A 26,056-nucleotide genomic window follows, 5' to 3' on the forward strand; every position below is an offset into this window, starting at 1 on the left:
AACACGGGCCCAGGTCCATGCAATCATGTGGTGGAAACACAAACGTCAAGTGTAGACCCAAACTGCAAATACATTCAAATGAGACACTTGGTCGCTGATTTTTTTTTTTTTAATGATGACTATCATTAAAGAAAAATGAAAATACAGATTCTACACTTTCACAAGTGAACGTCAAATTTATCTGCAGTGTTCCAGGTTCTCTTCTATTTTTTACTCTGATCCATATAGAATATTTGTACTCTAGAATGTCATTAAATGAGAAGCCACACTTGCCAATAATCTGAGCTGTCATCTCCTACTTGGACAGAAGTCTGATGATAAGAATCTAATTTCTAGGGGCAGGTAGTGGCGGGGAGGGGGCCTGGGGTGAATGGGAAAGCCCACGTGACCCACTTCTGCTCCTGCCAACTGTTGCCAGTCAGGAATGGGTAACCTTGTGCAGCCAGCTCTTCCGATTTTCCAAGAAAAGCCAGAAATTGGATTTGTATGTATAGGCTTGCAATTTTTAAATGGTTGGCAACTAATTAAAAAAATTTTTTTAAAAAGTCACTTAAAAGTGCACCTTTGAGGCCAAACAATAAAACCAAGAAAAAATTCATCAGCCCAGATTGCACCTGAATGCCCCAGGTTTGTAATCTCTATTCTAGAAAGCTCTGAGTTCTGTATCTGAATTCAGTTGGGTAATGAAAAACCAGTCACAGAAATGACCTCATCTCACTGGCTTGTAGTGTTACACTCTCTGCCCCTAGAAGTAACAGAGTTCTCTGCCATTTTTTAACTCGGGGGTTTATACAAGGAGTCACATATAAAGTTCATTTCTTCACTCAGATATTTAGAAAGTTGCTGCTCTGTCCCAGGCACTAGAAACATTGTAGTAACCCGAAACTTTGCTACGTTTAATATCTGGCACAGCACATTAAAAAAAAAAAAATAAAAAACACACATGAAGCTTATCACTCAGTCCGTGGTAAAGATTAAAAATACAGATAAGCAGGGGCGCCTGGGTGGCTCAGGGGGTTAAGCCGCTGCCTTCCGCTCAGGTCATGATCTCAGGGGTCCTGGAATCGAGTCCCACATCGGGCTCTCTGCTCAGCAAGAAGCCTGCTTCCCTCTCTCTCTCTCTCTGCCTGCCTCTCCGTCTACTTGTGATCTCTGTCAAATAAATAAAATCTTTTAAAAAAAAAAAGTGTTTAAAAAAATACAGATAAGCAAAATCTTAAGAGCAGAATGATACCTCAGAGATCATTTTGCCAGATGAAGTTGAAGCCCAGAAAAACAAAGTCTGGCCAAGGATCACACAGCTCATACAGGAATAAAAATTATAGCCCAGAGCTCTAGCTTTTAGTCAAGCCTTGTCTCATCTCTTCTGTACCGATCTTCCTAAATCCAAGTGGCCCAGTAAATGACTGTCAGAGGAAACTAGCAGGCTCTGTGCCACTCAGAGAGATGACTTCAGTTTGGCAAATTTGGCAAATTAGTCGGAAAGTAATAGAATATTCCACCTAGAATTGACACAGAAGTTCTTCTAGATTCATTTGGGTTATTATTTCCTGCTGGTCAGAAGCCATTTTCTTTTTACCTTTAGAACATATAAAACAACAGAAAAGCAAGGCTTTGCTTATATCTATTAAGAATAGAAAGAAAAACTAAGGGTCAAACAGTCAACATTCATAAAAAATAGATTAGGAGAAGAACACCACCATCAGTTTTAGTAAGAGCAAGGAAAATGGATAGGACTCTAGAAGTGTGGTTAATAACAGCGTTTACTCAGTCTTTACTAAGAATACCCGATTTTGCTCTGAACCATACTGCAACCGAATGTCAAATCTGCTGGAGAAAGAAGTCTTTTGCTGAGTGGCCACAAGAATAATTAGTTCTGTAATCTGCTCCTAGTATTGTTTATTGTTTTCCAAGCAAGCATTATCTAGTAAATGCAACTTTAGGCATAGCATTCTATACGTTCAAAGTTGGGAGAAACAGGTGTACTTTAATGGACGAATTACAGAATTGTTTGGAATGTGCTTGAATTTCAGAACCGGAACAACAGGCAGCAGAATTTAAAAATAGAAGCAAAAATGACTCCTGCATGAGAGGGCGTGTACTTGTCAACAAAGGGGAGTTCTGTTTGAAACGACTAATTCCAAAAGTGAAATTATGGGTGATTTTTACTCTTCTTAAATATTTTGATTTCCTTGGGGCGTCAGATGGCGCGGTCAGTTAAGCGTCTGCCTTTGGCTCAGGTCATGATCCCAGGGTCCTGAGATCAAGCCCTGCATTGGGCTCCCTGCTCAGTGGGGAGCCCACTTCTCCCTCTGCCTCTTTTGCTCATGCTCTCTCTTTCAAATAAATAAAATCTTAAAAAAAAAAAATACTTTGCTTTCTAAATCATAAGTAGAGTTAAAATGAGGGGAAAATGTATTTTTTTAAAAAATAGGATTTAAAAAAATAATTGAAACCCAGTAATTCTTACCTTCAACCTGCCATGATTCTAAAATTAGACTTTTTTTAAATGAAAGCCAGAGTAGAAACAACTAGAGTATAAAACTTATTTTCTTAAAGGTGTTTTTCCCAAAACTTCGAATATTCAAGTTATTAATCTTTAAATCTCTGTAAGGCTCTTGTCCCATTATTGGATCCGTAGGAAAAAAGGCCTCCCTTTTAAACTTGAAAAACTACAAAATTTCCTTCTCCACTAACTAAATTCACAATTTGACATAATGTCAAAACCTTTAGGGAAAGCAGAATGTCTCTGATGTCAAGTGTTCATGAAAATATGGCATACTTCAGAGACAAACACGGGAACCTTAATGAGGGGATCTCAGAGCCTCGTGTTTGGGCCAGTGTTTGAAATTCAGACCTCTCGAGGCACACTGTGCCAATAGTACGGTTTAAATCCCTGGAACAAGTTTTTTTCTTTGTTTTTTGTTGTTGTTGTTGTTGTTGTTGTTTGTTTATTTTTAAAGATTTTATTTATTTATTTGACAGAGAGAGAGATCACAAGCAGGCAGAGAGGCAGGCAGAGAGAGGGGGAAGCAGGCTCCCCGCTGAGCAGAGAGCCCAATGCGGGACTCGATCCCAGGACCCTGAGATCATGACCTGAGTCAAAGGCAGAGGCTTTAACCCACTGAGCCACCCAGACGCCCCTGAAACAAGTTTTACAGCATGAAAACACCACAAAGTGGAAAAGCATGTTAATAACTGGTATGACTCTTCAGACTGTTGAGTACTAACGTTGAGGTCAAAGTTTGTAAGGTGATAAAAAGCCTTTTAAGAGAAAACTGGTTATGAGTGAATATATGTACCCGTGGTCTGAAAAACAGTGGAAATCAGTAAGTGGACACAAAAAGGGCGCCCCCCCAGTAAGGATGTAATATGTTCTCACTTAAATTCGATCAAGTGGAATGGAAGAGAAATTAAATCTAACTTTTTTTCTCTTCAGTAGTAAAGATGGTTAAACTTTTGTGTTAAGTCAAAAGTCTATGAGTTGTAAACTACTCCAAAAATGATCAAGAAACAAATCTGAGGGCGCCTGGGTGGCTCAGGGGTTAAAGCCTCTGCCTTCGGCTTAGGTCATGATCTCAGGGTCCTGGGATAGAGCCCCGCATCGGGCTCTCTGCTCAGCAGGGAGCCTGCTTCCCCCACCCTCTCTCTGCCTGCTTGTGATCTCTATCCGTCAAATAAGTAAATAAAAATCTTAAAAAAAAAAAAAATCTGAAATGCAGATGGCATTACACAGTGGTACAATCCCAGCATACCAAAGCAAGTAGTAAATGAAGTCAGAGGTTCCCAGTGTACTTCGAACAGGTGTGCTCCCAAAGTTTGAATACCATGCAAGGACGATTAGACGTTGCTTCAGCCACGGTGTGGCGGGCCTCAGCACTGCTCACGTGCTCTCTGTCCAAGCCCCAGAGGGGAGACCCAACTTCTGCAGCCTCCTGTGCTGGTGAGTCCACAGTTCAGGCTGTGGGGGGGGATGAGCGGAAGGGGCAGGCATCCACCGAATTGCCAGCCCTTCGTCTTAGCCATGACCATGAGGAAGGTTCAACAGTGGCTGTTCCAGCAGCCTCCATCCAAGTGTCTGCCCCACATAGGGCACCCCACCAACTCCAGAGTCACGTAGGCAGGGTGCGCGAGACAGAAACTTTGGATGCTTTAAAGCCACTTGAGATTTGGAGGAGGGTTGTTACTACATAATATAGCTCTCCTGAATGAAACAAAAGGATACCTACACTGAACAGAATGCTCTTTGTCCACCAGGACTGCTGAACGGAGAGGCCATATGGCTTGGTAAGTAGAGCTGGCATCTCCATGCTAGGAGGAGGTAAAAATCGTATTAAATGTCAAATTGATGCCAAAGAAGCCTCTACTTACAGGTGACTACTTTCCCTATGGTCTGTACGAACAGAATCCTTTGGTCGGAAGTGTAAACAATTTAAAAAATGGCCAAGTTTAGGGGCATCTGGGTGGCTCAGTGGGTTAAAGCCTCTGCCTTCGGCTCAGGTCATGATCCCAGGGGCCTGGGATTGAGCCTCCCATCTCTGCTCATCTCTGCTGAGCAGAGCCTGCTTCCTCCTCTCTCTGCTTGCCTCTCTGCCTACTTGTGATCTCTGTCAAATAAATAAATAAAATCTTAAAAAGAAAATGGCCAAGTTCGCTATGCCATAAATGATTTCAACTTTAACTGTATTTTTTTTCCTTCAAAGAACCAAAAAGTTTCACTTTTGAACGTGGACCTTTTGCTCAAAGGATAAAAACGAGTTTTAAATCAGAGATCACTGCCAGCCTACCACTAGAGGAGGCCATCTGCCAACGCGGTGAGCCACGTCAGCCAGGCGGAGGGAGAAATGCATTCTACTCTAGACTCTCTTTTCCAAACATCAAACTGTTGGTATAACCCAGGAAGCTTTGAAAAGCACATTCTCAGAAACCCCCAGAGCCCGAGTCAGTAGGTCTGAAGTCAGGTTCAGATATGTGTAATTCTTAAAAATTTGTGGAGTATAGTTGACACACAATGTTGTGTTAGTTTCTGGTGTACACCAGTGATTCCACATCTCTGTATGTTCTGCGGTGCACACCACACAACGCTACAACAGTACTCTCGACTGTATTCCCTGTGCTGTACCTTTTGTCCCTGTGATTTATTCATTCCCTAACCAGAAGCCTGTGTACCTCCAACTCCCCTTCCCCCATTTGGCCCTTCTCCCTATCTCCCCCTGGCCTGGCAACCATCAGTTCTCTCAATTGTTAAGTTTGATTCTGCTTTTGTTTGCTTATTCGTGTTTCGTTTTTTAGATTCCACAGGAGTGAAATCATATGGCATCTGCCTTTCTCAGTCTGATTTCACTTAGCATAATACCCTCTAGGTCCATCCATGAAATGTGTGCTTTAAAAAAAAACTCCCCAAAGGCTTCTAATGCAAAGCTAGGTTTGCTTCCACTGGTGTAGATTTCAAAGAGCTGGTCATTTTCAATCAAAACGTTTTGCCATCTGCAAGGCATTTTGACAGGGAAAGAGATATAAGAAACCTGGTTGGATAAAAACAAAACCTCCTAAGAACAGAATTTCGAACACCTTCCAATAATAATCATCACGGGAACAAAACAGTTATCTTCAAATTTAAATTTATTAAGACATTCAGCTATGTCTGTCAGGTCTACATCCAAATTTGCTACTAAAAATAAAATAAAGTCACATCCCACATTAGGAATATCGAGTCTGAAAAACACTTTTTGAGCCAAGCCTATTGTATAAATAAATGACTAGTTTCTTTTCATATCAAAATTCCCATAAAAAATTACCGTCCCCCCTCCCCAGTTCTACCTGTAGCCATGATGAATGTAAAAATTTAAATATGACACAACTTGTCAAAGAAAAGGTGCAAAGTCTATTAACAGCTTTAAAAGTGGCATTTGCAGAGTGTGATCATACAGTTATGTACTCATTCCCCAAGTGCAAATATTGCCATAATTTAACACTGTTTTGATTCAGTTGCAAGAATTAAACATTACACAGGATTGAAAAGTACACTTCGGGCCTTTATCAGTGCCCTAAAACCCCTCCCACTTTGGTCTCCTACACTAACGTGGACCCCAAAGTATTCATTAGAGTTTTAGTTTACTTCACACAGCCAACACAGTATACAATATATTAACAAAAGTTCCATATACATCAAAATATTGAAGACTCCATCATAAAGTTCAAGAGTCTCAGATTACATGAATGCACCCGCAAGGCCCAGTGCCCACCCACCCCCTCCCCTAAAGCACATACGAAGTATGAGCGTGCTTCAATCTTGAAATACAATCAATGCTCTTACATCTTTGATTTCATTTCAGTGCTGTACAAAACTCAATTATCACCTGACTGAGTTCCAATTAACTGAGGGAAAGGGGGGTGGTGAAAAGGGCTGGTCACTACTCATACTTTGTAGTAAGAATGATTCTGTCCCATAGAAAGTTAAATGTCAGTTCTGCTTCTGCCTGCTTCTTCCCATGCTGTCTTCATGCTCTTTATCCTTTCTTTAGCCCCTTGCAAGCACTCAAATCTGATTTTATGTATCCCTTACAAATCAGGGGCAGTTTCTGAAGTTGTTGAGGTGAGTTTTCTTGGCAGACCTCTACAAATATCAGCATGGGCTATATAAATACATTTTGATTAGCATACATTGCAATTTTCTCCCAAAATGTCAAGGGGATGAAAGCAAGCAGTCTCCACTGAGAGTACTTCCTGGATCAGACCCTTGGAATGTCAAGTTTTCTGCCTCATCATCTCATACATTCATTCCTCAATCTGGGCTCAAATATCATAGTGAGTTAACTTCTCCAGAGTATCAAAGCATTATTTCTGCTTTCTTTTCTTCTAGGCTGAACCTCAACAGGACATGCTTCATCTTTCGCACTAGAAGGATATTCCTTAGGATCACAAGTCCCTTCCTGGCTATCTGATCTAGTGGCAATGCACTCATTATTGTCCCTGGAACCTTCTTGCATCCCAGTCCCTGGAGGATGCTCTTGATTTGCAGGTTCAGTTCCTTCCTGAAGCATATTTTGCTCGACTCCAGCCTGAGGTTGCGGAACTAGCTCAGCTCCTAACCCTGGAAGCTGGGAGGAGTTTTTGAGGTGGCAGTGGCACAGAGGGCAGGTCTCCTGGACATATAGCCACTTCTTGAGGCAGCCTGCATGGAAGAAATGACTGCAAGGTGTGATCACAGCAGATTTCATGTCCTAGAAGGGAGGGAAAGATACCTCAATAAATGCCCTTATCTACAATCTTTGCTGCTAATCCCAAAAGTTCTAGTTCCAACATTTCTTTCCCACAATTCCCCATAGAAAAGGTATAACACAGATTTTAGAATAAAACTCATTTTAGATTACAGCGATAATCTTCCTGCCTTCAGAGACACTTTTACACCAACAGTGCAAGAACCACTGGCTAAGCAGTTTAAAAAAAAGAGGTAAAAATCAAAAATGAGAAAGAAACGAACTTTTTTTTTTTTCTTAAAGATTTTATTTATTTGACAGAGAGAAATCACAAGTAGGCAGAGAGGCAGGCAGAGAGAGAGGAGGAAGCAGGCTCCCTGCTGAGCAGAAAGCCCGATGCGGGGCTCGAACCCAGGACCTGGGATCATGACCTGAGCCGAAGGCAGCGGCTCAACCCACTGAGCCACCCAGGCGCCCCAAGAAACGAACTTCTTAACTGGCTTTTGCCTTCATATGGAACATGAGCATCACATAACCACTGCAGTGTGATCGCTGGGTCTCCCCCCCGCATGGCACTAGTGTAATTAGAACCTGAGAAAATCTGATGAAGACAGGACTTCCCACAGTTATGCTTCAACACAGCTAAATAGATTATTCCATGATGAAATTACTGGCAAGGAGACAAAATCAGCCACATAACACCAGGGTATTGGCAAGGAAGTGGCAATTTCATTAGGGACAATGTATGTAATGCAGTCTTCAAAATAGGGTCTGTATAAGCCACAGCTTCTCGATTTGCATCACAATCACCCGGAGTGCTTGCTAACCAGGCATATTCTTGGGCCCCCCAAGACCTACAGAATTGGAATAGCTAAGGACAGCATTCACAAATCTACAGTTGCAGCAAGCCACACATGTAAGTTTTAGGCACACTCAAGTTTGATAATCATCGGATTAAGAAGTGGTTTACTTTGCATTAATGTTCCTTGCAGAATATATATTCGGGGAGGGAATGCTGAGGACATGATTTAATTGTTAAGAATATACATGTAGTGACTCAACCATTAATTTTGTTTAAAGTCCCAAAACAAGGAGTTGTAGTTGTCACAGAAATTCCTTGCCAAGAACTGGTAACATCTGGGAGTCAACTTTTAAGCAGAAAGCCATTCAAGGAAAAGCAGCCAGCTGGGAAGTTAAGCAATTTGACTTTCATTTTCTGTGTGATATCAGCAGGTAGTTCTAGCACCTCAAAAAAGTGATGTGGCAACAGGAAATACAAAAAGGAGACTCTTAAATCCCGGGGTTGGAGTATTTAGACATTGGCTGCTGAAGCCGATGTGCCCTGTCTTTGACGTGCTCCGTCCCACATACAACGATGCTACCAAGCACAAAGGAAACAGAACTAAGACAACGGCCACTTCACTAGGGGGGAACCTACAATAGTCCTTAGTCCCCCAAATACAAAAACTCGGAAGACGTTATTTTGTGAGTACCCAAAGGTATGTTCTAATAAGAATAAAAAAGTGGTAGTTGCATCTTATTCTTGGACTAAATTCTTGAGCTAGGTAGTCTTAAACACACACCAATACATACACACTCCCATCTAAACTGTAAAGCAGCCTTGGCTAAAGACCACTCCCTCATACTCACTGACGCTATCTCGTTTTATTCCACCAGCCTACACTCTTTAAGAGTGATTTTAAAGAATTTCTGTTGTTGCCCTTATTCTATCCATACTTCCAATAGCACAATTTAGCTATAAAAAGCTGCTCCTCAACCACCCCCCCTCCCCAAGTTAGTGGTGACGATAAACTGTAGGCCTATTTTTTGCGGTGATATTTCCAAACTCATTTCAATACTACCTTTCAATTTTAAAATAGAAGGCAACATCAGCTCTTCATAGATGCCAGAAAGGCAAACTACAATGGCATACGGATTAACTGACTCTATCATACCCTCTAGTTCCCACTTCCAGACACAAAGGCTTGTATCCATCTCAGGTAGCCATCAACCTACAGGTAAACATATACTCTGTCTACCTATGTTAAGTAAATGAATACTTCACTTCTTCCCCATCCTGGAAATACCAGAAGCAAAGGTGTCAGAATCTTGGCACACCACTTTTCAGAAGTTGCTGACTCCTGAACGATCATATATATTTGATAGGATGTGTGTGTGTGTGTGTGGTGTGTGTGTGTGTGTGTATATTTGGGAGTAAATATAAATACACCTGACCTGTTTTTCCTTTATTATTGGTGAGCAATGTTGAAAATAACAATAAATTAGAACTTGAGGGACTAAATTAAAACTTAACTCAGAAATAAAATGGAAATATTCTATCAGGTCTTTAATAATTCTGAGACTTATTTTTTTTTTTAACCAAGGAAATAATACTGCCTACAAATTTAACTTAAATTTGGTTAATGTGGTTAAAGTCCCAAGCGAGACACCAACCCACCCAAATGGATTCCTACTGTGTGAGTTACCTGATAACAGATGGCACATATATCATTGTGCTTCTCCAGCTGCTCTTTTGTAGCAATGGGTAATGATTAATCTTATTCACAGCGTCCTTCGGAGAAGGAAGCTCTTCCACCCCAGCTGTGCCCGAAGCCACACATTATAATAGGAATGGATAAAGATGATCATTGAGCCCATTACGGTCCATTCTCCAAGATGGTCTCTGAGACACCATAGGTCCACCACACAGAGGGCCACAAGAAACTCCAGAAGGCGGTAAGTGCCATTCACATAGTAGATGACATCATCCATGTTTTCCACTGGCTCTTTTCGGAATTCCTCAACCATAAATAAGACATAAATAAAAAGTGTTCCCAAAACCTGTAAAATACATGTATTTTAAAACAGAGTATGACCACTAAGAAAGGCTTTTCATAGACTTTAAGCAATAACATTCCTAACAGTTTTAGGATGCCATATTTAATATCAGAGGAAACCATGGTATAATTAAAATGTGGGTAATCTCAGTAATCCAGGCATTTGATACCAAAAAGCCGTATCCTGAGATGTAACTTTCTTAAAATAATTCTGACTAGTTATCACTTTTCTGACTCACCCTTTCATTTCCCAGAGATCACCAAAACCCATTAAAATTCTCTTTAAATTTTCCCAATCCTGTTGTCAACTTTCAAAGAACCTTTATCTCTAAAGTAACGATGAATAAATCTTTGTTGCCAGTGTTATGTTTTCTTTTACTTCTTACTGATCAGGCAGCAAAGATCCACTTTCAAGTTACAATAAGCTTATTATTTCTAGGGCAATATTATCCGTTGTATGTATCTGTGTGTATATTACACATGTCACATATTCACATAAATCATGAAACTAAGGATATTTTTGAGTGGGTATTTACTAAAAAAATGTGCTCCAGACAAGCTATAAAATCTTTTAATATTTTATAGTTACTTATCAATTTAAGCTTTACATGATAGTTCTGTATCATTTTAAACATTTGCAAAGTTTAATTACCTTGATTTAAAAAAAAACACAGTGACACAGATAGGTGTGATATTTTAATAATCTACTATCTAACTTCTATGTTCATATCAGTGTAATGTTATTCTGATAAGTAAGGTAGGAAGTAATCACCTAAACAGGTCACTTATAATCATTCATCTTGAAAAAGTTTAATTCCTTTTCTGGAAGGAAAAATAAGAAAATTCAATTATTATATAAAGTTAATTATTCCTAGGCTTACCTGAAGAGAGGTGAGAATGCTGCTAGAAATAATGATAAGCAGCCAAAAATCCATGTGGAAAAACTGGCAAATCATGTAAGCCATGTAAGCAGGGAACACTAGCAAAAATAAACAAAGGCTCACGGCACGGAAGTGTTTCCATAAACTCCTAGAGAAACAAAAACAGTCCTTTAAAGAACCTGTCACCCAGGACCACAACAATCATGTTAGCAACTGATAGGTCTTGGGCCATGCTGACATTTCCCAAATGCTTTACTAAGCATCCTTCTCCTTGCCAGTCACTATATACTAGGTTTTAGGACAAGGGTCATAGGCCTGGTATTTCAAAGCCACCTGAGTCACCTTTTCTCTCTACTCAGTCAAAATTCCCAAGCACCATCAGTTCTTTTTTTTTTTTTTTTAATAGTTAGCTTTCAGTTCCATTTTCATTCCTACAAATTTCAAAGTGATTTCAGGCTTTTGGAGCATTAACCCTTCACAATAATGTATGATCTCAAGTCATGAGACATCTTCCTCTCACCTGTTGCACCTGTGATGGAAATCTCTGCTACTGTAAGCACAGTATTACTAAGAGGAATGGTTCTCCAACAGCTATATTAATCCTCACATCTGTCAGGGCTGGGGGCGGGAAAACTATGAACCACTGTGTTTTAGGACCTACTAGTTGGTCTTCCTCCCCTAGTTCCAATCTATCCTGGATACTGCCCGCCTGATTAATCTTCCTAAAGCTCGACTAGCATTAATATCGTCAATGCCTTCTCTAAACTTCCTAGCCTCATATCTGAACCCTCAACTCCCATATTTTTGGTCCAACTTGTCAATCCCTATTCCTCACTATAAACAAAGATGGTTAATTAACTGTACTCCCAGAAAAACACAAGCACTCTTACATCCCACTAGAAATGCCTCTGTCCCCCTCTCTCTTGTTCTAAACCCCTTAAGCTAGCTCAAGCTGAACAAATCAGGTAACATGAATCCCTTCTCCAGGAATCACTGATCCTCTCAGAATTTTTAACACTGGTACCAGCAATCATACACTAAAATTGTAGTCTTATTTCAATGATATAGATATTTATATGTTGTATGCCTAAATATTTTTATTTATACTTTATTATCTAAATAGTTATTATCTAAATAATACGTATGTACATACACATAAAAATGTCTTATCACCCAAATTTACACTCCTTTAAAAAAAGAACAATAACTCCTTCCTCACATAGCTCAGCTTTTAAGCTCAACTTGTTTGAAGGGGCAAATAAAAGTTGAAAATTTATTTCTGCTTGATATTTTTCAAATTATTTTCCATCTACTGCCATCTATTACTACTTTTTTTTTTTTTTAAACCTACCTATCTATCCACCCAAATGCAAAGCCCTATGATATAAGCAGGACAAAAGTGATCATGGTTATATCAAGGGGAGTACTATATATGTAAGTAAAATATAACTTCATATACATAGCTTAATGTATATATATACTTTATATACAGCTTAGTGTGTGTCTTAATATATTATACATATACTTTTTACATACAATAAGACTTTATGCTTTTAAGACACCAATCAAGAGACTTCTCAGACTTAGATTTCAGTTTCTGATTCCACCTGAACCCCACTTGTCAACGGTAGAATACAAATACAGAAGAAGCCCCCGTTATGGCAAAAGGAGGAGGAACATAATTTTTAATTTTGTGTACCTCTTCACACATCAAAATATTCTAATAAATCATTCCTTAAATACAGCGCAATTTAAGACAGATTGTATACCAAGTTTTAAAAGATACACAAACAAAACCCTTCCCTAACAAGTGCCTTAAGCAGAAATTTGAAAAAGCTTTCCATACAACAGAAAAAAAGGAGAATTCCACCCCCTTTAAGTTTACTTATAGTTACTTTATGAAGACAGAGGGCTGCCACAAAGTATTTTAAAAAAAGGTAATAGATATTTCCATATCCTGGGTAAGTAAAAGCCAAAGGTAGGGTAATTTTTTAACACAGTGATCACAAATCTAGAAAGAAATCACTGTGAACCCAAAACAGATTTCCTCTCTCTCAAAACACAGAACTCAATTACAATCTATGTAAACTATGTAAACTATGTAAACTGAGTAACAAAGACTTAAAATTATTACTGACTTCCTATAAAACATGAACATTTATTCATTTAATCATTGAGGAAATATAGATTTCAACCAAATTGTTTAAGAGTTCATGGCTGCAAAAAAATTAATGTTTTAATTAAATATCATTATATGTGATCTCAAATCTATGCAGTCTGAAGGAGATTTTTTTAAAAAGTGGCATAAGGAAAAGAACCACACACAAAGTTAAATGCTAGACTGTATGGGACTTTCTATAATTAGTAATTCAGAGAAGAATTATTATTATGGTAAAAATTAAAGCTAGGTACTTTGGAACTCTTTTACACCTTTTCTTGCAAACATTTTCTACCTTCCAAAGTTATGGGACAAACATAAACTTGCCAGTAGTTCTGCTCTGAGATTCAAAACATAAAAAGTTCTATTTTATTTTTTTTAAAGAAAGGCAGGCAGGCAGGAATTACTGTAACAGTAGTTATACTTTATTAGATGTTAAATTATAAATCATTTTCTTTAACAGGCTAATTTGCCTTAAAGCTTTAAATATATTTTTCAAAAATTAAGCTATGATCCATTTATATAAAATAGGAATATATTTACATATAGACACAATGTGTATTTTTAATTACACAGAGAAGGATGAACACCATTATCCCAAGAGTTATAATTTATGTCTAATTTTGGCATAAGTGTGAATATACACAAATACACACACACACACACACACACACACACACACAGGTGTGTATATTATATACACAGATATATTTATATCCTTATTTAAGCAGTTAAAATTCTATTAAAATCTAATATTAAAATCTAATTTAAAATTAAATATAAAATGAATAGCAGAAAACATTGAAATCTTATCCCATTAATAAGCACTATAAAATAAAAAAAATTTTACAGGGACGCCTGGGTGGCTCAGTTGGTTAAGCAGCTGCCTTTGGCTCAGGTCATGATCCCAGCATCCTGGGATCGAGTCCCACATCGGGCTCCTTGCTTGGCAGGGAGCCTGCTTCTCCCTCTGCCTCTGCCTGCCATTCTATCTGCCTGTGCTTGCTCTCTCTCCCTCTCTCTCTCTCTGATAAATTAAAAAAAAAAAAAAAAAAAAAAAAATTTACATTCACCCAATCCATTTTTTTAAAAACGTTTGTCATTTGAAAATCTACTATGTAATTTGAGTAAGTAGACCATTATCCTAAAATTCCTTGTTAAAAACTGAATAAAATTTACAGATAAAGGCAACAATTATCTCTATGGCTAAAACTAAGACACCTTTTTAGGTTAAACACTGGAAATTACATCTAGTCCAAGCTATTCCAAAGACATGTGAAGCATTTTTCCCTCTAATAATTATTTCTTAAATGATAGAAGCAGTGTTATTATGAACTATCAATATTATCTCTTAATTATTTCTCTAATTTGAGAATTAAGATACTTTTCATTTCCTTTCTCAATCCCTAGTACTCTGAATTAGTCATAATCCTTGATTCAGGATGCATTGTCATCATTGGTCTGTGGGTGTCCCTCTTTCTACTGAGCTAGTAATCTAATTAGCTATCTTAAATATTGTAAGAAGCCTTCACGAAACCGGTCTCTCCATACAAAAGGGAGGCCTGGACAATTAACCACATTAACCATATAGCAGGCCTGCCTATTCCACATCCTGCCTCCCTGTACCCATTGAAAGCATTAACTTGAATCTGTGTTCTTTACTCTCTCCGCTTGCTTTCCTTTTATAGTCCTTGTTTATTAATTTGTACGTATTCCTAAAGGGTATATTTTAAATTTTTAACATAAAAATTAACATTCTACACTGTCAACTTTTGGGATTTATTTTTTAACTTTATAATGCTATGACTTATGCATATTGTTTTCTGTGTCACTGTATTTCTAACATTCCACAGTGACTATTATCACATTTACTCACCCACTTTCCTGTCTGATTGTCATTTGGCTTGTTCCTGGATTTTTGCTACTGTGAATTGTGCTCTGAACATTCTTCTGTATGTCCTTACTGAACATGTGCAAGAATGTCTTGAGTATATATGTAGGAGGAGAGTGGCCACACTATTTACAAAGTGATTATGCCACTTGACACTCCCACCAGAAACCAGGGATACTGTGCCATCTAGGCTTTCTTCCACTCTAGTTAATCAGCTGACTTTTCTTTCTCTCTCCCTTCTTCCTTCCTTCCCTTATTCCTTGCCAATCCCATAGGTTTAAAACAGCACCTCAGCGTGGTCTTGATTTACATGACACTGAACCTTTCTTCATTTTCAGGTGTCTCCTCTTTCACTAAAAACCTAAAGATAAAAATGTATTTCATCCATTTCTCTTGCTCATTTGAGCTGTTTGTATATTGATACCAATTCTTGGGCAAGTGCAAATACTATGAATATCTTCTCCCAGTTTGTGAAGTTAACTTTAGGTCTAAAAAGTTATTAATTGTAATCATTAGATTTATAACTCTTCCCTTTCATAACCATGGCCCTTCTTAATACTTAGTCTCACTCCTCCACAGCAGTCAGTTTAAGAAACTGTTTCCTACTTGAAAGTCTGTAATATATTAGCCTATGTGAGATTTATTTTTTTGTTTTTGACATTTTAGGTTTCTAACATTCCAGGGCTGATTCTTTGTTTAATGGTGTGAGATAGGAACCCATTCCATCCGTTTCCAAATAGAAACCATTTTTTTCTAGCAACATTATGGAAGAGTACCACCTGTCCTACTCATTGGACATGCCTCCCCTGTCATATATCAAAGTCCAACATATATGGGTCTGTTTGGGGGCTCTCTGCTCCAGTGCTCAAGCCGTCCATACTCCAGCTAATCCTAAAAATTTGCATAGTACCTCCTACTACGAGTGAAATAAAACTTCATCTTTCTCAAGTTGTCTGTCTGATTTCAAAACAGGGATTATACTAGCCTCAAAGAATGAGTTAAGAGTATTCTTCTTATTGTCTGGAAGGGTGTATTTCAAATAGGGATAATCTGTTCCTTCAAAGTTTGGAACTTGCTTATAATACCATCTGGGTTGAGATGTTTGCCATTTACTTCCACTTCTTTAACAGCTCAGAACTATCCAAGTTTTTAAATTCTTTAGTCAGTTCTAGTAAGTTACATTTTTCTCATACTCTTCCATTTCACTTGTTTTAAAAAAGTACCGGCATATAGCTGTTGATAGTACTCTTATTTACCGCGGGCAATGGTAGAGAGAAGAACCTAACCCTAACAATTCAACCCTTTTTCATGCTTTCATAGCCAAGAGCCACTCTGGCTTAGGCTAATGCTGCAGCCCACACCAACACCACTGACATCAATGCAAAATAACCACCGCCCACCCACACACAGGGCTTCTCCCTTTCTAAACTTCCTCTCCATTTGACCTTGAAGGAAAAAGGCAGTAATGCAGCTACTTCAACATCCTGGTGGAAATCAGAACTCGATTTACTTACTGGTTCTTATGGTAGTGGAACTATGTATGTCTTTCTCTTTTCTAATATTTTCTATAGTATTATATTAGTCTTATCAGTATATGCTAAATTAATTTGTATAAGTAATACTACTAAATGATACTGCCAGAAATGACAAAATAGTGTTGTACTTAGGTCAAAACAACCCATTTAAATGGCTACTTAACCGAGCTCACAGCTGAGTTCAACAATGAAATGCTTCTATTGAGATACCGTAAACCTCAAAACCAAACCTCAAATAACTATAATTAAAATGGTTATCTGAAACAAATCAAGAGCTCTGAGCTTACTGAAATTAAACAGATTCTTGAAGCCACCATTTGAGAAAAATTTCAGAATGTTCAGCAATGTGGGATATGGGGATAAAAAGACAAATCTGATGAACTGTAATTAAAATGTTAATTTGAAATGTTTTGAAAAATCTGCTGTCAAAAATTTATCTCCCAAAAGATCGCCTGTTCCCTTACTCATAAAACATTACTGAAGAAGCAATAAATTCAGGTATTTCAAAACTCGGCAGAATGGAATACCAACAAATGCTGGAAAGAAACAGCAGTGCTGAATTTTTAGTAATTCGTTACAGAATGCCCCTGCAGAAGCTACAGTAAGCCTAATTCTATCTTAGAGAGCTAAATAATGACTTTTTTTTTTTTAAGATTTATTTACTTGACACAGAGAGAAAGAGATCACAAGTAGGCAGAGAGGCAGGCAGAGAGAGAAGGGGAAGGAGGCTCCCCGCCAAGCAGAGAGCCCGATGCAGTACTCGATCCCAGTACCCTGAGATCATGACATGAGCCGAAGGCAGAGGCTTAACCCACTGAGCCACCCAGGCGCACCTAAATAATGACTTTTATTCCTTAAGAGAACTTCTGTAATATGGCATGAACATGAATGCAGCTATTAATTTTACCTGGTCCCATAAGGTATCAAGAATCCCCATTTAAAACCTCAGTAAGTTAAAACTGTCTAAAGGCCATCTGATGAGGCCGTTATTCCATAAATGCCTATCTTTATGACTGCCCAAGAGCCTTTATTTCTCTCTCCTTCAAATGATTTTCTCTATTCTCTCAATGCTTTCTCTGCTTTAGCACTACACAGAAAATCTATTATTTACTATATTTCCTGGACTAAATTTGATCCTCTCCATTCTTCATTTTAAAACTGAACAAATATAAAAAGCATTAAATTTCTCTGAAGAAAAAGTTGACTTGTAATTGGCCTTTGATGTGATTTCTAACTGTAAGACTCTTGAGAGAAAAAAACAGAAAAATCAAAACACATAGAGAAAATAAAAAGGTAAACTTGTCACCTTAAGCTAATACCAATTATTCATTCATTTTCTGTCTCTAAACATTATCTAAATCTTCAGACAACAAACTCATATAAAGAATAATATAAAAATTTCTTTTAGGAAGTTTCTTACTTGTCTCTAGATGCTCCCAGCGCCAAAACAATAGGATCTGCAATCTCTAACATAGACTGCAGAATAGAAGCTACGACAATGAAAAGGATAATACTGAGCAGGAACGCTCGGTGAACAACCTGTAGTTCTATCAGACCAGTCTGCACTGCCAGGATTAACAGCGTAACTCCTTCTGTCATGCCCCTAGAAAAAGCATATGTTTTCAGGAAAGCAATCAGTCAGAACCTCATTTCATTCCAAGAAAAAATAATTCAAAGACTTACATTGTTGTTACATATTTGTGATCTGGTCTGACTTAGACAACAAACCTCATCAGAATATTAACTTTTATAGAATACCGATATAATAGTAATACATAGTCATAATACACCATTTTATGCATGCAAAACATTAACAGCTATTATTTGAGCATACAATGAGGAGATAAAAAGCAACTTTTTTTTTTTAAAGATTTTATTTATTTATTTGACAGAGATCAGAGGTAGGCAGGGAGACAGGCAGAGAGTGAGGAAGGGAAGGAGGCTCCCTGCTGAGCAGAGAGCCCGGATGTGGGGCTCGATCCCAGGACCCTGAGATCATGACCTGAGCTGAAGGCAGAGGCTTTAACCCACTGAGCCACCCAGGCACCCCTAAAAAGCAACTTCTAAGATAAATAAAAGTGTTCTAGCCAGGCTTTGATAATAAGCCAGATACTCTCCCATTTGTAGATTTATATAAGCTATATCTTGATTATAAAAAATAAAATCACAGGTGAACGTCTTCATAGTCTTGGAGTAGAAAGGTCTCTTTAAGCAGACTATAAACTTTTTTGAAATTCAGTTTCCATATGGAAAATATGTACAAAATCCTGAGATCTTTTTTTATCTTAATGACTTGATTTACAAAGAACTCTCACAAATAAACAAACTAAGGCTAAGTCCAGTTTTTCAAAACCACAAATGAGCAAATATATCAAAGTTTGGTGACCCAACCACCAACAAGGAATTGTGAGAAAAAAATGGGGAGGCTAATATTGAGATAAAACAGATAAAACCTTTTTGGAGAAAAACTCGCTAATAAATTTAAAAATGTATATGCCCTTCAATTCAATAATCTTACTGGTAATAATTTACCCTATGGATGTACTACAAAAAATTTAAATGTAAGAGAAAATATGGTGAATAACAGAACATGTTATGTGGTATCACAAGAATACAATTGGCAAAATCCAAACTGAAAAACTAAACAGGACAATCTGGTGTCTTCAACAAATAAAATGAAACGGAAAAAGTACAGAACAGGGACCTAAATATTAAAAGAGGCTTAAAAAATATTAACCAACTGCAACATGGCCCTTATTTAGATCTGAAGTTGACCAAACAAAATGTTAAAAAAAAAAAAAAAAGGGAAATATGAACACAACTGGGAATCTGATGTCAAGGAATTCTTCTCTTACGGGGAATGAATGTGCTATTATATTTATGCTTTTTCAAATGAGATTGAAATATTTATGGGTAAAATGATACTAAATCTGGGATCTGCACCAAGGGCAGCTGGGGATTATGGAGGGGACAAAGTAACTGTAGTAGATAGGGGCATGCATGACAGAAAACTGGCTGTTATTACTGGAGATGGGTCACAGGTATATGGAGGTTCACTTTACTATTCTCTCAACTTTGTTAATTTGAAAGTTTCCTAATTAAGGGTTAAAAAAAAAGAAATACATTCGTATTTTGAAATACTATGACTTTATCAGAAAGAATGAGGATGTCTTTGTGTTGATATAAAAAAAATCCAAAACATATTTAAGTGAAAAACTAAGGGGCCAAACTGTGTATAGTATGTGGAAATGAAACAAAAACAACAAGAGTAGCAAAAACATATATGCATACTTTTCCCCGTAAGAAATTTAAAAATAACCATTATAAGCTGTTACCTTTAGGGAGAGGAAATGGCAAGCAGGGGAAAAAGAGTTGTCACTTCCCATTTCATATTTTCTGAATGGTGTGAATTTTATGAGCTTATACATGAATTATTTTTCTTTCCTCCCCTTCTCCCTCTTTTGCCATTATAAAGGTGTTAGCTGGGACTAGCAGGAAGATTATAAAGCTTAGGTTTTTTTTCTCTTCTGTCATAAAAAAAATAATGTACACCAAAAAAAAAATGTTTCCTCCAATTTACAAGGTACTCCCCATCTACTAATTCTTTTTTCTTTTTTTTTAAGATTTTATTTATTTATTTGAGAGAGAGATCACAAGTAGGCAGAGAGGCAGGCGGAGAGAGAGAGAGGAGGAAGCAGGCTCCCTGACAAGCAGAGAGCCCGATGCGGGGCTCAATCCCAGGACCCTGAGATCATGACCGAGCCGAAGGCAGAGGCTTAACCTACTGAGCCACCCAGGTACCCCCATCTACTAATTCTTAAACATTCCATAAAGACTTAAAATTTTAAGAGTTTATATAAATTTATATAAATGAAACCATTAAAAATTCCTATATTAACAGAAATTGTGATAAGTTCTAGAAATAGGGTTTCCCAATATCTGACCTTAGCAATTTAATAACTAGATTAACCATTCTACATTCTCATTAATGTATCCCTTGAAACTTCAATCAGTATCAAAATTATGTCCACACACAAAAAATTTTTTCAAGTATCAAATATAGAAATTTGATTTTAACAGGGCTATACTTAAACTTCAATGGGAAAAAGCAGGCTATCAAAAAATCTTTCAAGGTACCTGGGTGGCTCAGTCAGTTAAGTCAGTTGATTTCAGCTCATGACTCATGATCTCAGGTTGTGAGATTGATCCTCTCATGTCAGGCTCTGCACTGAGTGTGGAGCCTGCTTAGGATTCTCTCTTTCCCTCTGCCCCTTATTCCCCAACCGCCCCCCCCCCAAATCTCTTAAATCTAGGAACGTGTCCAAGATATACTGTTATGTACATATAGTAAAAATCCATCTTTTACAAATGGAAATTCAGTTAATATTTCAAAGTATTTTAAATCCAAACAGTTGCAACCATTCAAGAAAAAAAAAAATTTCAAAATTCTATTTCCTCCGAAACTCATCACTATTTCTTCAAGTTCTATACAATATTTAATGTCTAGAGATATCCATAGTCAAGAACTTACCGATTCATGGCAGGATCATTCATGAAAGCTCGATAACCCTGCAAGTAAAACTTGCAGAGCGTCAGGACACCCAAGGCAACGAAGGAAACCGTGAAGACCAAACCCAAGAGCGAATAAGGAGTGCTGCAGCATTCAGCAATACTAGGAAAAGGGGGGTGGGGAAATACTGACAGATAAGAATTTTCCATTTGAAATAAAACCATCTTAAGCCTTCAGAACCACCAACCTTGACCTGATCCTCTTCAATTAAAACACCCCACACCAAAATTTGAGGTAAAAATCACCTAACCATTTCATTAATAATTTAAATTCATTCTTCTATTATCCTAACCTACTTTTTTTTTTTTAAATATCTCTGGCAAATATTCCGTACATAGCACCACATCTGAAACAAAGTCTTATCTATTTTTATTTATCTATCATTTCTTTCAAAAGCAGTAATGGCTTAAATTTTCTTCAAACCCTAAGAAACATATAATTAACATGCTGATAATATTCAAAAAAGACTCGTATAATGCCCATAGCTCCTTCTGAAAAATGCTGGCTATTCAAATTATTCAGACTGTGAACAATTTGTGCTAATATAATAGTCAAAACTCCTTATTTGACCAAATTGCTATCAGGGAAGGCCCATACTGACTTTGCAGCTCCCAACTCCTCTCAGTGTAACAGTATTTTCCATATTATTGATACTTTAAATTTTAATTTAATTTAGGTTTACATAATTGCATTCTTTTCTGTGTTATTTCAAAAGCATATCCAAGAATATAGCCTAAGACCATTTAAAAATAATTTTAATATCAATTTTTAACATAAAAGTTTGCTATGAATACCACTTACAAGAAGAATTGGAAGACCTTACACTACCTAAAGCTTGTAAACACTTTCAGACTTTATGGCAATACATTCAATACTTTCACTGAACATTTTAGATACTAACTTATTAAGTATTTTACAAACATATGTAGTATTATGTACTAATAATTTGGATTTAGCATTTATACAGCATTTAACAAATGTTCAAATAAGTTTCAGAATTTCAGTTAAGAACTTCATTCAGGCAATGAGGAATTCATTCAGGCAAATCAATACCTATCTTTTACTATGTAGCTCTGTGCTTCTGCTACATAATTATCCTTCCTACACAATTAATTGCCTTATAAGTAAGTTCTTAAATGAAAACATCTACTTTTCCAAAGACCAATGTACATTACGATGAGAAAAAAATGTCTTATTTTCTTTAAGGAGTCAAAATATCTATAAATTATGGTGGTTGATAGCTAAAAGAATGACTGTATGGCATTCTTACAAATCTAATTTCCCAAGATGTGACCTCTTCTCAGAGAAATCCCTATACAGGATGTTTAAACAAATTGTCTAGTAACTAAAAAGTGATAATCATAAATAAAAATATACTAAAAATTTTACTTCATTCTCACTGGAAGTCTGAAAATTTTACTGATGTTCCATACTATTTCTCTATTCTTGTCTCCGTATTTGGAGAAATCTTTTACAACCAAACCGTATGATTTAATTACATTTTCAGGAGGATATTTTTCAAAAGAGAACATACTTAAGAAAGCAAAACGTTTCAATCTAATTTGGGGGAAGTAAAAGAATTGGGAAAACTTGATAAAACTTTTCTTCTTCTCTCTCTTTAGTGAGAGGTTTTATTGATTTTAGTTTCTATTTTCTGGCTGCAAAAACAAGCCCTTTATTTACATGTGCTTTTTAGTCGGTTTGTTTAGTCAGGGTGTGCTGATAAACTTGTGATCTTCCTTTGGTAAATAAGTTGTTCTTTGGTAAGGCAACACACCAATGTAACCTGGAAGGAGCATCAGGGACAATGAACGACGCTTACAGGAATGGAAATTAACAGAAGAACCATAAGGGAACTTCTCTGTTAAAAACCAAATTTAAACTTCCTATTTTGAGAAGGGGTAATCTAGCCTATGTATAAAAAGGAACAGAGAGAAAAATCATTTTGAAAAGACACCTAAACCTCATCTAAAAATCTCAGTATTACTTTCAAACTTTGTAAATAAGTCCAAATTCATTCATAGGCTTACTGATTTGTGAAGCCTATTACACACTATGCTACACTTGATCTGACTGTGCTTTTTAATGGCTAATAATCTGGTCTAAAACATGACCAATCCCAATTCCACAGTGGGTTATTATCCTAACCAAAGGATTCTATTTCTCTCTTTAAACTGAATTACTTTTTGGATCACTTAAAAATTCTTCACAAAACTTCCATATTATTTACATTAAAAAACAATAGCAGTGAAACTTCATGAATAATGAACTGGGTATTAAAATGTATTGGGGGGCGCCTGGGTGGCTCAGTGGGTTAAGCCGCTGCCTTCGGCTCAGGTCATGATCTCGGGGTCCTGGGATCGAGTCCCACATCGGGCTCTCTGTTCGGCAGGGAGCCTGCTTCCCTCTCTCTCTCTGCCTGCCTCTCCGTCTACTTGTGATCTCTCTCTGTCAAATAAATAAATAAAATCTTTAAAAAAAATAAAATAAAATAAAATAAAATGTATTGGGTATCAATTTATTGCATGCTTACAGAAGCTACTTATCAACTGAAAGTGTTATTTTTAGAAAGTACAAAATCTGCCTCAGTGCCAGTAAGTTTATTCTGCTTATTTACTGAAATAGGTACTGTCCTACGACATTTTTATTGATACTTAAAACTGTGTAGCATTCTTCCTACGCCCCTCACTGCATAGTGCTCCACCATTTGGTTGGCTGAGAAACAACAGCTCTATTAACTACAACTCAACACTTTTGTCTGCTTTTGTACTGTGTACTCTCCTGAAGGGCAGAGTTTCATTCTCGCCTGTCTGTGCCAGGGAATGAAGATAGACAGCCATGTGCTGGAGTCCGAGGGCTTGAGATTCAAACTCAAAGAGTGGAAAAATGACAAATGTGGATATAGTTCCCAACTAAGATACTTCAGTAAAAAAAAGGACTCCAATGACTTAAGGCTATGTTTTTTTTTTTTAAACTAAATCTTAAAAACCAAGTCTTGGAATTCCTTTGGGGCAAACAGCAAAGCATTATGATATGCTTACTTCTCCAATTATTTGACTATATTGAATGAAGCAAAACATTAAAAACAACAGAGCGTTAGCTGCAAGATTAAGTCATAGGGTATGAACTCAGATGGGTTCTGACACCTGGGGCAAAGTACTCTCTGTACGGTCTCTTCAGCTATGAAAATGGTAAATGATAACAAAGGCACTTATCTCTCAGGGTTGTGGTCAAGATTATGTGTGAAGAAAAGTGTTTAGGAGTGTGGCTGGCACATATTAAGTACTCCATAATTGACAATTATTTTTAGCAACATATGCTTTATTTACCCATCCAATAATTTAACTTGAAATTAGAAAAATATTTTTAAAATTTGCTATATACCTTTCCACAAATCATTTGCTAAAGCCATCTATACCATTATTACCTTAGCACCTGCATGCACTGCCAGACCTAGGCATCCACCAAGTGAAAATCCTATCTTAATTAAATATAGAGTACACTCTAATGTAACTAGAAAATTGCAAAACTAGCTATTCCTAGATCAAAGTCTTCTCTTCCTAAGGTTATGTACAGTATCACACGTTCCCATTAATTACCTTGTCAGGAAAAGGAAAAGAAGCCTCTCCCGTGATGCAGGTTGATCTCGAGTACTGAAATAGGAGTAAATCTGAAGAGCAAATAAGACGAGCCAGAAAACCATGAAAAGTACAGGAACTACGAGCTGATTCCACAGGGACATTCCCAATGCTAGAAGGCCATATACCTCTACTACCTGAATAAGAAAATGAGATAGGAAAATATCTTCACTTCAATAAACATTTTTAAACACAAAAGAGTTTAAAGTACTTAAAGAGAAGTTAAATTGCTTTTCTTTCACTGTGAGATTGTTGCAATTAAATTCCTTTAAAGTTAGCTCTGTACATAGTAGATTCTCTAAAATTCACTGATTTTGCATCCTTATTAACACTTGCACACACTCATCAAATGACAACCATAAACTGCCCTTACAGTTCAGAGTAAAGTTACTTTCAGAGTAAAACTACATCAAAGATAGGTTGAGTAGACTTTGTAAACTTACTCATCTCTAAATCAAAATGATCCACACTACCATAAATGAAGCAATAGTGTGTGAATGGTTAGAAAAAGGGGCAATGTAAAAGGAAGAATTTTTCCGGGTGTATTCAAGAAATGTCACAGGGGAGAAACAGATCAACAGAAGACAGAATAAACATTGGAGTTTAATCTACTGGAGATAGTTAGCAAGTCTTTTCCCCCAGACAGATCAATTCCCCTTGCTACTCCTGTGTATTTATCAAACACTTCTCAATTTATTTGATCTGCTTAGTGCATTAACACCAGGAAAAAAGGTACAACTAAAAAAAGTTTATTAATCTACTAATCAGTAAATTAGCTTTCCAGTTTGTAAAACAATCTCTTATGCGATTAATTAGGAGGAATTAATTCTCATAATCTGATTAAGCCTGAGAGCATACATGTAACCAAGTTTCTAGAGTTACTATGCCAGGGACCAGACCCTGGTTAACACAACAGGGTTCTGCAAGGCAGGCTACAAACTCTAACCTACACAGCCAAATCATCTTGCCAGAACTCTCAACAGGATATCACAATGTTTCAATAAAATACAACTATCTGAGCCTGGGTGGCTCAGTGGGTTAAGCCTCTGCCTTCGGCTCAGGTCATGGTCTCAGGGTCCCGGGATCGAGCCCCACCTTGGGCTCTCTATTCAGCGGGGAGCCTTCTTCACCCTCTCTCTGCCTGCTTCTCTACCTACTTGTGATCTCTCTCTCTCTCAATCTGTCAAAAAAATAAATAAATAAACCTTAAAAAAAAAATACAACTATCTTAAATTAAAATACATGGACTTCAGGTTTTTCTGATTTCTAATTAACTCCTATTTCTAGGTAGATCTAGATATTTTTATTAGTTAAAATGCAATGACCTGCAGGTTATTCCAAATTTAA

General features: G+C 37.2%; 1 protein-coding gene and 1 long non-coding RNA gene across 2 annotated transcripts in view; both read right to left on the reverse strand.

The window, feature by feature from the left end:
* Positions 1-1,278: 1,278 nt before the first annotated feature.
* LOC125100914 (uncharacterized) lies at positions 1,279-4,323 on the reverse strand. Its single transcript, XR_007127696.1, has 3 exons — positions 4,230-4,323; positions 3,756-3,961; positions 1,279-1,579 (listed from the first exon to the last, which is right to left on the reverse strand). It is a non-coding gene; the product is annotated as an uncharacterized LOC125100914 (long non-coding RNA).
* A 1,281-nt stretch (positions 4,324-5,604) lies between these two features.
* Positions 5,605-26,056, reverse strand: part of RNF145 (ring finger protein 145) — a 56,219-nt gene continuing 35,767 nt past the window's right edge. Inside the window, 7 exon segments of the mRNA XM_047731441.1 lie at positions 5,605-7,223; positions 9,686-9,752; positions 9,754-10,040; positions 10,918-11,065; positions 17,922-18,104; positions 21,033-21,173; positions 24,671-24,846. Of these exon segments, the coding sequence (XP_047587397.1) occupies positions 6,813-7,223; positions 9,686-9,752; positions 9,754-10,040; positions 10,918-11,065; positions 17,922-18,104; positions 21,033-21,173; positions 24,671-24,846 (1,413 nt within the window). The 3' untranslated portion in view covers positions 5,605-6,812.

Source organism: Lutra lutra, chromosome 5 (genome assembly GCF_902655055.1).
Source record: "Lutra lutra chromosome 5, mLutLut1.2, whole genome shotgun sequence".
Lineage (NCBI taxonomy): Eukaryota > Metazoa > Chordata > Mammalia > Carnivora > Mustelidae > Lutra > Lutra lutra.